The 13,662-nt window shown below is 42.7% G+C and overlaps 1 protein-coding gene across 3 annotated transcripts in view; it reads right to left on the reverse strand.

Moving 5' to 3' along the window:
- LZTR1 (leucine zipper like post translational regulator 1) overlaps window positions 1-13,662 on the reverse strand; it is a 63,682-nt gene that overhangs the window by 11,629 nt on the left and 38,391 nt on the right. For 2 of the 3 annotated variants that reach the window (XM_077462112.1, XM_077462114.1), the window contains exons 9-17: window positions 13,235-13,436; window positions 12,219-12,278; window positions 10,077-10,187; window positions 9,681-9,773; window positions 8,880-8,975; window positions 8,383-8,569; window positions 7,259-7,428; window positions 2,531-2,687; window positions 1,150-1,276 (exon numbers count right to left, since the gene is read on the reverse strand). In XM_077462112.1, coding sequence (XP_077318238.1) covers window positions 1,150-1,276; window positions 2,531-2,687; window positions 7,259-7,428; window positions 8,383-8,569; window positions 8,880-8,975; window positions 9,681-9,773; window positions 10,077-10,187; window positions 12,219-12,278; window positions 13,235-13,436 — 1,203 coding nt within the window. The remainder of the gene's footprint in view (window positions 1-1,149; window positions 1,277-2,530; window positions 2,688-7,258; window positions 7,429-8,382; window positions 8,570-8,879; window positions 8,976-9,680; window positions 9,774-10,076; window positions 10,188-12,218; window positions 12,279-13,234; window positions 13,437-13,662) is intronic. The other variant, XM_077462113.1, reaches the window with a different exon arrangement.

Below are 13,662 nucleotides of genomic sequence, written 5' to 3' on the forward strand. Positions count from 1 at the left end.
CTCCACGGTTTGCCACTCCAGTGAGTGCTGGAGGGGCAGAGCAGAGATTCGGTTACTGGCAGTTAAAAATAAAACCTTGTGTGTGCAACAGGCCCCCTAATACTTACCTAAGAACCATTGGCTCTTGCTGCTGTCAAAGTTAGTGAGCCAATAAGGAGAGAGAGCGAGGGAGGGCAGGGCCACGGCTCAGTGTCTGAATGGACACAGAGCAGCAGCTCAGCTTAGGTGTCCCCATAGCAATCTGCTTGTTGTGGGGGTACTGGGCAGGAGGGAGGGGCCAGGAGCGCTGAAGAGGGACCCGAGAGGAGAATCTGGGCTGCTCTGTGCAAAACCACTGCTCACAGCATATTAGTACAACAATGTTTAAAAATAACAAATTATGGCTGTACTGTTACAGACTATAACACAGCACAGCCATAATGAAGTCAGCAGCCAACAGCCATAGAGCACTTGCTGTGCTCAACATGATGATGATCATCATCAGCACACAGCAGGAAGTCTGGGGACTGCACCTTCCAGAGTAGCCTGTGTGACATATCAATGTGTCACTCTATGCGCAGGAGATGCTGCACCTGCCTGCCTGTGTGAGCAGAATCCATTCGCTAGGGAAGGCATACAGTGGGCGTCAGGATCTTTAATTTGTGTAGGTGCACTGGTGCAGAGCAGAATGCGGTGCGGGATCTGTCTGTTCCCGAAAGTGGAGAAAAAGTCCCTCATCTGCTCTCACCTCCTGGGCCCAGGAAATTACTATACACCCGGGTAATCAAGTTGGTTAATACATTTTTTTTTCTTTTTAGCTAGAAATTACCGTTAATCTATTGAGGTATTGGGGTCCGGGCCCAGTACAACAGGGCTATACTGCCTCATCAACGGCCCTGGATACACCAAGAAATTTACAGCTAGTCATTAACTCTGTTTTAGCTTTTTTTATCATAGACTACAAAAAAAGTATATTTTACCTGGTTCCTAACAGTTGTCTATTGATTCCTGATGTTATATTAAATTGTAGTCTGCCATTTTGTGCGAATGCTAGTTATGCTAGTACACACAAATAGTTTAACGGTAGAAAGATTTAATAGAAGAACTACTCCCAATATTTAGTTCCTGTTTTTTTTAATCAATATGTGCAGCTGTGTAGTGAATGCACACCTGGATCGAGCAGCCAGGATGGCTGTGTGCGCTGGTCTTGGGTGCCCGTCTAGCAGCAACGTAATGTCACAAAAATCTCTTCCTGCGCCTTCAAGATAAGCCTTCATATCCTGAACGAGAGATGTGCCTAAAAACACATGAACACATACATTGGAAAGTAGCAGTAGGAAGTCTTAAGGAATAGAAAATTGTACATCTTTTAGCCAATGGCCACAACTTCTAGCAGTCCAAATCCTACAGCTATGCACTGCTAGGGAAAATGTCCTGGCCTAGAGAGGCCTGACTTGCAACAGATTCAGCTATTTATGGTGCTGACTTTTGGCTTCAGTTATGAACATGACTGCAGCACATATCTGGACTGAGAGCGCCAATATGTATGGTCTGCACAATGACCATGATATATACACAGGCACCATAAGTCATAGCGTATGCGTAATTGGCAAAATTATTCTAATCAATGAATATGTGAAGCTATACTATGCAAAAGAGTTTCTACCAGCCTCTTCTACAGATTATCCAGCAGAACTTAAGAATCTGATTTATGAAACTGGAGCAAAAATAATTGCTTTTCAGATTTATTTCCAATTTGCAGAGCTGTAACATATAACCAAACAGTTTATTTTTTCTGAACTCCATTATACAGTATATGAAGTGAAAGCTAAACCTAAACTTGTTTGCCATGGTAAGCTGCATGGTGTTAGTTTTCTCATTTCTAGTAAGTAAAACCATATATACTGGCCTCCATAATGCAGAATCTGATGTGCAATCACAACTGATGATTGCTCAGTTCTCGGTCTGCTCCGACTGGAGAACAGTGTTAGTTACTCACTGCTTTATGCTCCTCCAGCGCCTACTGTAGCACCAGGCTGGGGAGAGGGAAGGTGTGGCTAGCTCTGTCTCCCAACTGTAAGTTGAAAAGCAGAGAGCGACAGCTGTCAGTCCCCCTGATATTGTCTGGATCCTTCCCATGCTTCCCACGTCTCTGCCCCATCAACTGATAGCAAGCAAAAGCCCACTATCAGCTGACTCTGGGTCACAGGAGGAATACAAAAGTAAGTGTACAGGAGAAGTTTAGCCAAAAAACCTTTAGTCATACTCTTTAATACTAAAAATGCATGCAAGGAAGTGTGGCTTTGATCAACTGAAGAAAAGATGGGGGCTATCATTTTTTTTTATATTATATTCATAAAAAGGCTGATGGCCACAAACATGGGGTTAGAGGGCTGCATGTGGTCCAGAAAACCATTTGGTACATCTAGACCTAGGAGAGACTAAACCGCTTAGAAAGATTGTTACACTACAAAAAAAAAAAAAAAAAAAAAAAGGGTACTTGGTGTAAAACACCAGTAGCATCATATTTTTGTCCACAAAAGCAACAAACCTATATCAACAGGCTGATCTGAGTGAATACGGATGGGAGGCTGCTGTTTCCTGCGCACAATCTCCACAATCAAGGACGATGACAAATGCTCAAACTCTTTCATCATGATCACCTGGTTGAAGTGGGATTCCTTTACTACAAAGTTCAGGCAGTGCTCCTAAAACAGATAAGTAATTAGTGTTAATAACAATCATTATGTAAATATACACAATGAAACAGACTGTCTACTAGGTGTGACATTTTTATTCCAAACCAAAGTACACAAACGTGTTTTTAGAAGCTTGTTTTTCTAGGAGGGATAGTTTGCACAAGACCGTTGGGCAGCTCTAAGTGGGAATGTTAGTACATAGAGTAAAACGTAAAAAAAAAAAAAAAAAAAAAAAAAAAAAAGACTCATCCAGAAAGAGGAGATAATTTACCTATTTTATCAGATAATTATCTTATGGCAGCTAAAGGTAGCAGTGAGACAATAGATAACATATCAGTTATGAAGTAGAATAGGAAACAAATGGTCTGACTCCCATGTCCAGGAATTACCAGCCTCAAACAGGGAGAAACCCTGGTCCTGTTGACATATCTATTATTCCTTTCGTCACCAGAGCAGTTTCTGCATTTTTCCCCACACGTTTAACCACTCTTAACCCCCTCCTGCCCAGGCCAATTTTCAGCTTTCAGCACTGTCACACTTTTAAATGACAACTGCACAGTCATGCAACACTGTACCCAAATTTAATTTTTATCATTATTTTGAGACAAATAGAGCTTTTCTTTTGGTGGCATTTAATCACCACTATTTTTTTTTTTCTTAAGCAAAAAACAAAACAAAGAGTTCTTAGTTTCTGTTAGAAAATTTTGCAAATAGGATTTTTGTACTCACCTTAAAAATACTTTTCTCTGAAGTTCATTGATGGACACGGCAGCTCTTCTTGAGCTTAGGAACGTCCCCAAGCAGTGTCAAAAAACGAGGGGTGGGAACAAGAAAATAACTCCACCCATAACAACCAGAGCTCCTCAACAGAGGAGTTGCAACCTTAAACAGCCACCTGCAAAACCAGGCGGCCGAAGCAAGCATCCTAAGATGCGCTCACCATCAACCTAGTAAAATTTTGTGAAAGTGTGAAAGGACGACCAGGTTGCCACCTTACACACCTGGGAAACGGATGCTTGAGGTCAGAAAGCCCAAGAGGCACCAACTGCCCTGGTAGAATGCGCCGTGACAGGAAAGGAAGGCGTCCTCCCCCTTATGGCACAAGTCTGAACTACAATCTGTCTGATCCATCGAGAGATGGTGGCTGAGGAGACCTCCGAAAAGGAGCTGTAGCAGACAGATACACCCACAGAGCCCAGAATACATCCAAGGAATGCAAAGCCAGCTCTTTGGGGTGACGACCGAGGACATAAGGACGGAAGCACAATGTCCTCATTTAGATGAAAGGCCGAAACAACCTTTGGAAGAAGCGAAGGCTGCGGACGCAGCACAGCCTTATCCGTGTGGAGGATCAAGTAGGGAGACTTGCAAGACAAGGCCGCCAACTCAGAAACCCTCCTGGCAGATGTAATGGCCACTAGAAAGACTTTTTGAGAGAGAGTGTCAATAAGTGAATTTCCCTAATGTTTTCAAATGGCGGTTTCTGAAGCAGAGGGCACCAGATTCAAGTCCCACGGAGGCAGCAATAGTCGAACCCCCTGAACAAATGTACTCACCAATGAATGAGTCGCCAAGGGACGCTGAAAAAAATAAAAAATAAAGCCAAAGCTGATAGCTGCCCCTTAATGGTGCTTAATGCAAGTTTCTGATCCACTCCTCGCTGCAAAAACAGCAGGATCCGGGAAACTGAATATGTACGTGGATGCCACCCCATCCCCTCACACATGGAGATGTAGGCCTTCCACGCACGATAAATCTTCCAAGAAGATAACTTCCGTGCCCTCAACGGTGGATATTACCGAATCCGACAGACCTCGGTCTCTTACGGTAAAGCAGAATGAAGTATTGGACCTTGCAACAGAAGGGCCTCTTGAATCGGCAGTCGCCAACGAACATCCGCACTATCACCGTACCACGGACACTGTGGCTAATCTGGGGCAATCAGAATTAATGGAATCCCCTGGACCTTCACTGTGCGAAGTAGACGTGGTAGAAGTTTGAATGGGGGGGGGGGGGGGGGAGCATAAATCAGTCGATAATGCCCCCATGGAGCCACCAACGCGTCAGGGATCCTTTGACCTGGCCACAAACCTCTGTACCTTCCAATTGAGTCTAGAAGCCAGGAGCTCCACATCTGGCGAGCCCCACCTTAGGCAAAGGAGCCGAAAGACCTCTGCATGTAGCGACCATTCCCCTTTGTCCAGCACCTGACGACTTGGGTAGTCCGCTTGCCAGTTTTGTACACCTGGAATGTACATGGCCGACAGAGCTGCAGCCAAGCTCCTTGTTCCTCCTTGATGGTTGACATAAGCCACCACCATGGCGTTGTACGACTGGATCCTGACCGGATGCCACTGCAGCCTCTGACCATGTGGAGAGGCACTGCCTGATAGCCCGAAGTTCCAGCACGTTGATCGGCAGGCGGGATTCTTCCTGGGTCCACCGACCCTGGGCTGACTGTATGCCCCAAACCCCCCAAACTGGTCAGGCTGGCGTCCGTTGTGATCACCGTCCAATGAAGAGGAAGGAACGACTTCCCGGACTGAAGAGCCGGTGAACTCAGCCACCAGAGCAGTAAGTGGCTACCATGAGACCCAGGGCTCGCATGCCAAAAAGCAGCGACGACCACCCGCGGGACTCCCACAACTTCACTGCAGCTTGTCCGAAGGGAGAAAGACTCTAGCCTCCGAGGAGTCCATAAGCAAGCCCAGGTACTCCAGGGCGTTGAGTCGGCACCAACACCGACTTCAGTAGGTTCAGTACCAAACTCTCGAAGAGATTGCATGGTGAATGCCACAGCCTCCGTTAATTCTGAGGCGGAAGCCGTCCTCAGAAGGAGGTCGTCCAAGTAACCCACGATTGTGATCCCTCTCTGCCTTAGCAAACCAAAATTGGGGCTAGCACCTTGGGGAAGACCCTCAGTGCCGATACCAGGCCAAAAAGGGGAGCTTCAAATTGGTAGTGCTCGTCCCCGACCACAAAATGCAGAAACTTCTGATGCTTAATGCATATGGGGACATGCAAGTATGCGTCCTTGATGTTGAAGGATGCCACAAAATTCCCCTGATGGAGTGCAGTGACCACTGAGTGAACAGATTCCATCTTGAACCTTCGTACTTTCACTAAGCTGTTGAGGGCCTTGAGGTCCAGGACCAGACGGACCCCTTCCTTCTTTGGGACTACAAACAGATTGAAGTAGGAACCTGAAACCTTTCTGGCGTCAGTACAGGTACTATCACCCCGCGCAGCAGCAGGTCCTGTACTGCCCCAAACAGGGCTTCCTGATGAGCCGCAAGAAGATGAAGGTTGGAGGGAAAAAAAAAAAAAAAAAAAAAAAACTATCTTGTACCCTGAGGAAACCAGTTCACAGACCCAATGGTCGGAAAGTAGGGAAGTCCACCAGGCTGCAAACTCCCCAAGACAATCCCCCTCGAGAGTCGGGCAGGGGGAAAACCTTAATGCGTTAACAGATTTGCTCGCAGGCTTGCAAAACCAGGGATGCTTTTGTCCCTCAGCAGGCCCCTTGTCAGACTGGGAACGCTTACATGCTGACCCGGGCGGACGAAAAATCAGTTTCTGAGCAGAAAAGGAGAGTCCTTGCATACGGTGTGGCTCCTTTTCTCGACTGTGGGAGTAACATACTCTTGCCCCCCAGTAATATTCTTAATGTCATCTAGCGAGGCTCCAAATAGCCTCTCTCCATGGAAGGGAAAATCCACCAGTGCTTTCTTAGATGCCTGGTCCGCAGACCAGCATTTCAGCCAAATCAGGCAACGTAGCACTACTGCTGATACTGAGGCTCTAGAGAGCAAGGGGGTCGTATCTAAGGCCACATTCACAGACATACTTAAGGCCCTGCACCAACTGGTCCGTCAGCTCCACGCTGACCAGGGAAGCCTGTTGGTGCTCCAATTCATGACGCAACAATTTAGTCCATTCAGTAAGCATCTGTGACACCAGGGCCATGGCTAACACTGGCCGCAATGCTGACCCCACACCGGTAAACATGCACCAGGCAACCGCCTCAGCCCTTCTGTCGGCAGGGTCCTTGAAAGCAGGAGTTCCTTCCACCGGAATCGTGGTTACCTTCTTTAACCTGGATACCGGTGTGTCAACAATCGGAGATGTCCATTTCTTCAGGAGACTCTCCTCAAAGGGGTAACGCACCGCCATGCTTTTTTGGCACGAACAGTTTTACTGAGAAGTGGGTACCCAACTTGGAACCCACTTATGTGTCTTTACAGAAAACAGTTTAATAGGAAATGGGTACCGATTCAATAGTCAGGAAATGAAAACCTATTTAGCATTGGTAAGGTTACATATTTTAATAAAAAATAATTTTGATTAAAAAAAAAAAAGTTTAATCAAACTATTGAAAATAAGACCTATAACTAAGGCAGATTGGACACCCCCACAGTTCTAAATGCAGTGTGGACAGAGAAGATACTGTTGTTCTACCCTATAAGCAGACCAGAACACATGCAGTACAGAACACCACACGCTATATAAAAAGACAACCAACACATCTGCTTGTTCCCATGCTGTGGAAAGTTAAAACCTTGAGTTGTGAGAATTCGTACCTTTAACTGGTCCAGCTGCAGCTTGTTAGCATTTTCACACACTATGAGGACGTTCTGAAGGTCAACAGATGCTTCAATATACTGAACACATAGCTGCTCCAGCCGTGACAACTTAAAGTGTAAAGCTAATTTATATACATCCATGATGAGGAGAACATCCTCAACGTGACCTAGACGGTGAGAATCAAAGTAATGATTGAAGTAAAGTGATGCCTGCCACTAGCCAAGAAGCATTCAATAATACACGTACAGCACAAAGCAGATGAGGTCTGATTATATTGAATACACACTAAACACACATTTACAAAAATGTATATGTAGCTGATAAAACTACAGTATGATAGCACTCACAGCAGCCAAATCACTTATAGTGAAATTGTTTGGGCTAGCTTGGCGTTCAGCTTTAGGATCAACTAATAACGCCCGTGAGTACATTTCTCAGTGTTCTTACACCTCTCTAGAAAGACCAAAAAAAAAAAAAAAAGTACCAATTACTAAGGGGGTGGTAATTTAGAAAGGAAAAAGTTAGATTTACATCTTGTTAACTGAGCCCCTGTCCTGCCTCCCAGTGATAAGAGCAGAATACAATACATCCTGATACACAGCTGCTCCAAGAAAGGCATGCATAGATGGTAGTTTCAAAAAGACCGATTATCACCACATCAATGGGTAACGGCAGGCAGGAGCAGACCATTCTAAGGGGGTACAGCTAATTAGCTGCCTTGACTTTTTTGCCTGTTTAAAACGGTTTTCCCTGACGAGAAGGCCAGCACTGTATGCAAGTCTGTTTACTCTTCTTCCACCACAAGCATTAAAAAAAGGGGTGCTATGGCTACACAGATAAAAATATCTGTTCAATAATGTAATCATTTCCTGGTTGGAACATCCGAGAAATATATTTTATATTCTTGTCCAGATTATAAAACCGTTGATTAGCAGATATCACTACAGATGTAGAATTAGACAGAACATTAGATGCCCCAAGTTAAATCCCCACTCAAGAGTCAGGACAGTAATCAACTGACTCCCCACGACAAAAGAAAAAAGGTGAAAAAGATAGTCTTCCTGAAATTCTTTGCAGCAAATTCTGCTACATCCTATGCCCAGTTGGCAGTACCACTGACCTTTCCGTGGGTACTTTATCTTGTCTGTATACAGGAACTGCATAAGCAATTCAAATGGCCGTGCTTCAGCATCTCTGATGACTACTTCCAGCATGGGCAGAGATCGCAACAATTTTGCATTGCTACTTTCATTTTCTTGCTTTTGTGGTGCACTTTGACATTCTTCCTCAGAATCGGGATTTAATTTCTGGTAAAACAAAAAATACAAGGAGTATTGTGTATATCAACGCAAAAAAAAAAAAAAACGTACAAAAACCTAACAAATATGACAGAGCAGCCAGTGGCTGATAAAGTTCACAATGACACCTTACTTCCTCATAGTATAGCCATGTGAGGGTGTCTGTTTTAACTATGTTAAAAGGTAACATATCTGTAAACAAGTTCAGGACCAAAGCCCATTTATTTTAATTTTTACTTTTAGAAAGGTCTTTCACTTTTAGGACCTTTTGACTTTTCTGGTTCTCCTTTGCTAAAATGTTTTTATTGCGATTACTTACTTGTCTCTGACGCTCTCTTGCCTGGGTAATCTTTTTTCTTAGCCATTTACATCGCGCAGTCACAATAGCGGTGTGTCCTCTTACTTTCTCCTCTTTCTGGTGACAAAGAAATACAACATTAAGGCATAGCGTTATCTTTCATATCAGAAGACAATACTGAGATTCTGAGCTTTGAATATGAGCATCCCTGCATATACCATAGATCTGGTTATTGATCGTTACATGTTTAATGTGTTCAGAACAGAATGCATACATAAACCTGTTACAGGCGATTGCTTGGTTAACCTGTGACATTTATAGTTCAAAAAGGTTCTTCAGATATAGAATAATTCACTAATGTATGGAGTATTAAATGTGCTCCCTATACACAGAACCCATGTGCATTACTCCCGGTCTCTTAAAAAAAAAAAAAAAAAAAAATTAAAAACTAAACTCACAGGCTTACATACTAAGGCCAATTTTCAAAGGAATGAAATTGATGCTTTTAGGCTGTGGCAGGAACTGAAGCAACCAGTGTAAACTAGATAAATAATGGAAATAAGCCCACCGGAAATGGTGCCCACAGAGCAGTCAAGCCAGGGACCACAATGCCAACAACTGGACTACAGAGTAATAAAGACAAAATTGTATACGGCTGTAGGACCACTATTGTTCTAAATACCCCACGGGTACATTCTGTCACAGTACTGACAACCAGTCCCCAAGATCCGCACTTAGCGTACAGGAGACACCATGGTGGGAAACAGGTCATGCTAATACCAATCCTCAACTTGCCTAATACAACTTACAGCTACAACTTACTTCTCCTAAAATAAATTCCACATCACAGAATTGTTGGTTCTCAAACAGCCTTCCATAGTCCTCATGTAAAGTGCACTTGGGGTAACAGGAGAACTGCAAAAGAAGAAAAAATATTGTACCAATTATATATGACTTGTGCTCAGCAGATCCTAGAGAGCTTTTTTTATCCATTCATAAAATTGTTAGCAAATATATCTCATCTATAAATCAGATTCACTAACAGGTTATATTCCAAGAATGTGCAATCAGGGTTTTGCAACACTTTGATAGCTACCATTAGTACAGTAGGTATCCTCAGAGAAAGAAAAAAACAAAAACAAAAAAAAATAAAACCACGAATAGCAATATATTAGTTCATATTAGAGGATAGAAATATACAGTCATCCATTTTCTTACCTGAAAGCGATACATCTCTCCGCTTCTGACATTATTATCCACCGTCCCGCCAAAGATATACATGGCATCTGCAATCACAGCTGCAGCATGAAACAAGCGGCCACTGGGCAACTATAATACAAACAATGAGTACCCATCACAAAGTATTGAATGCTGCAAAGCCTGCTACAGAGAATAGGAACTATTTCTGTACACAGAGAAATCGTATTTGTACTACAGTTCACTTTAGCCACACTAAATATTAGAAGATCTCTATAGAGAGATATGCATCTATGATATGTATCTCCCATCTAGAGCTATAAACAGAATCACAGAGTTGGAAAAAAGATCACCCCCTTGTATCAGTATTTTGTTGAACCACTTTTTACTTTAATTACAGCCTTTAGTTTGTTGGGGTATGTCTCTACTAACTCTGCACATCTAGACTTTGCAATATTTGCCCATTTTTCTTTGCAGGACTGTTAAAGTTTAGTTAAATTTGATGGTGACCATTTGCGGGCTGCAGTCTTCAAGTCATTCCACAGATTTTCAATGGGGTTTAAGTCTGGGCTCTGTCTAGGCCATAGAAGGACATTCACCTTTTTCTTAAACCACTGTGTGGTAATTTTTGCTGCGTGCTTTGGGTCATTGTCATGTTGGAAGGGAAACCTTCTTCCCATTGACAACTTTCTGGCAGAGGGCAACAGATTTTCCTAAAGTATCTTGCCCCATCCATTTTTCCTTTTATCCTGACAAGTGCTCCAGTCCCTGTTGCAGAACAACCCCATGACAGGATATTAACACCTCCATGCTTTACTGTAGGAATGGTGTTATTGGGATGGTGAGCTGTATTGGATTTCCACCAGACATATGGTTTGGTGTTGAGGCCAAATAATTCAATTTTGGTCTCATCTGACCAGAACACCTTTTTCCATGTGGCCTCGGAATCTTCAAGGTGTGTTTTGGCAAAGCTCAGGCGTGACTGTAAGTGGCCTTTGAGGAGTGGCTTTTTTCTTGCAACTCTCCCATACAAACCACATTTGTGGATGATTTGTGATATTGGTGTCACATGCACACCAAATGACCACTCTGTCAAATTCCTGCAACTGCTTCGGAGTTGCTGTAGGCCTCTTGGTAGCCTCTCTGACCAGTTTCCTCTTGGCTCTTTCATCCAGTTATCCAAATACCTTCCACTTCTTAATATTAGACTTCACTGTGCTTTAGGCATTGATGGAGCCTTTGGCTTTTTTTTTTTTTTAAATATCCATCTCCTGACTTTTGCCTGTCCACAACTATATCCTGGAGATCTTTTGACAGTGCCTTGCCACCTATAGTTGTTTGATTCAGTTGCACTACCAGGGACTGAAATGCTTCAGAAAGTTTATTTCATACTGAACTAATCAAAATGAGCACAACTAAACACTGTTGAAAGTCAAATAGCTTTGTGTGTCATTGAGGTGGTGATTAGCTACACCCAATTGCGTTTACAAGTCATTTTTAGGAGGTGGGTGATCCTTTTTCCAACTCCCAACTACAACTGTTGTGGTTATATCTTTCACTTCAATGTTATAAGTTGCCATGAGTAAATACAGCTGGATAAAACAAACTATGTGTCTTCATTTCAGGCTGCAAAGCAACAAAATGTGATATTAAAAAGGGAGGAGAATCTTTTTTTAGTGTGTGCGTGTGTGTGCGCGCATGCGTGTGTCCCAAAAAAAAGAAAAAAGTTCAGGTGAAGATAAAAAAAAAAAAAATTACACGGAAGCTTTTTATACTGCATGTGCCAAGGCTTAAAATCAGCCGACATTCAACAGTTTGTGGACCTACTGCAGACTAGGTAAAGTAGACAGATTACATGCCAAATGCAATAAGCCATAGCAACCAATATTTGTTTACTGTATTCAAATAAAAAAAAATTAAATATACAAAAGTCGTACTGGATTTCATTCTTTGTGAGCAAAGACTTGCTAGCCTGGTATACTGAAACAGTGATATGAAGGCTACCTCTTTCCTATTAAGAGCTGTATCAACTGAAAATGTATTCCTCCCGTCATCAGCAATCTGTACTTTACTATTATAAAAAGATAATGTTCCCTATGACATAAGAATGCTAAAGTGAACGCAATTTTTATTTAATTAAAATAATAAGCCTGTAATACTTACCTGCTCTGCGCAATGGTTTTGCACAGAGCAGCCCTGATCCTCCTCATCTTGGGTCCCCATCTGCAACAGAAGGAAATGGTGAATGAATGATGCAGCCATGTGGGCGAAGCCCTCCATGGCAACGCGGTTTTCAAATTATGACAGCGAGGGTGAGAAGATCCCCTGCCAGCTGTCACAAGGACTGGGGATCGCCTGCAGATGCTGGAACATGTTACATGTTCCCCCTAAAAACGGGTAGAACATGTACCATGTTCCAAAGGTGAACTTATACTTTAATGCATAGAATGCATGAAGGTAAAAAGGTAAAAAACACAAAAAACAAAACAAAAAAAAACAAAAAAAAAACACTTTAGGGCTTTAAAACCACTTTAAGTTTCAGGTAAGAAGTACAAATTATGCAACTATGTGCACTTCTACTTCTCTGACCATGTTATTTATGACAGCTCAAGGTTTCCAGCTAATGATTAGAAACAGTCTTCATTATAGTTCTCAATCAAGTGATCACCATGACAGGCACACAGAAGACCCTGTCATTTGCAGAAAGAGATGCAGTGGCTGGCAACAGACGTCACCAGGCTGCAACCTTTACTGAACCAGTGTAGATAAAAAAATTACATCTGAAAAAATTGATTAACTTTGCAATAATGGGGAGTTTAATTCTTAGTTTTCTGGCCGCAAAATAACTGGAGAACAGCATGTTTCCAGATAGTGAGCAGGAACCAGTAAGGATGGTTCCAAATCATGGGATCAACCATGACAGCCAAGCATGATCACATACGTTTACAATACTGCTAAATGAATTCAGGGCTTTTAGGCTAAAAGGATCCCCAGTCATGAAAGAGCTAATGGCTGCATTGCTTAATTATCCATTACGTTTTTCACAAATAATTTTTGTTATGCAGCACATGCACAGGAAATAAATGTTAGGATGTTTACAGACAGCATAGGGCTAGCTAAAAGGGATGAAAAATAAAAAAAATGTATATAAAATGTGTGTGTATATATGAAGATCTCACCTCACTATCTGGACTAGGCTGGACCACCTCCCAGGACTGAGAGTCCACATCATAGCAGTGCAATTCATTAGGCAAAGTGTTATCTGCTGCACCCCCAAACACATACAGGTGTCGGTCAAAAGCCACCATTGTGTGTCCATAGCGTCTCTGCGGGGGAGGAGGGGAACCACGCAGTAAATGCTCAGTAGGAATACGCATCCAGCTGTACCACAAGAAATAACATGCATCAGAACAGTAAATCCTGCAACATCTGTGCATTAATAAAATTACTATATGCTGTGTCCGTAGTCTAGGAATCACTACAGACTTTTAAATTTATCTATAACCAAAATGTTTTTTGTAGGAAATGGTTAAAACCATAATGCAGTAGGAAATGGTTAAAATCAGGTCAGTTTATTTGTTTTTCTGTATCTCGTTGGTGAACTATA

This window comes from Lithobates pipiens, unplaced genomic scaffold (genome assembly GCF_037356315.1).
Source record: "Lithobates pipiens isolate NorthernLeopardFrog02 unplaced genomic scaffold, aLitPip1_a1.2 Scaffold_3, whole genome shotgun sequence".
NCBI classification, from domain to species: Eukaryota; Metazoa; Chordata; class Amphibia; order Anura; family Ranidae; genus Lithobates; species Lithobates pipiens.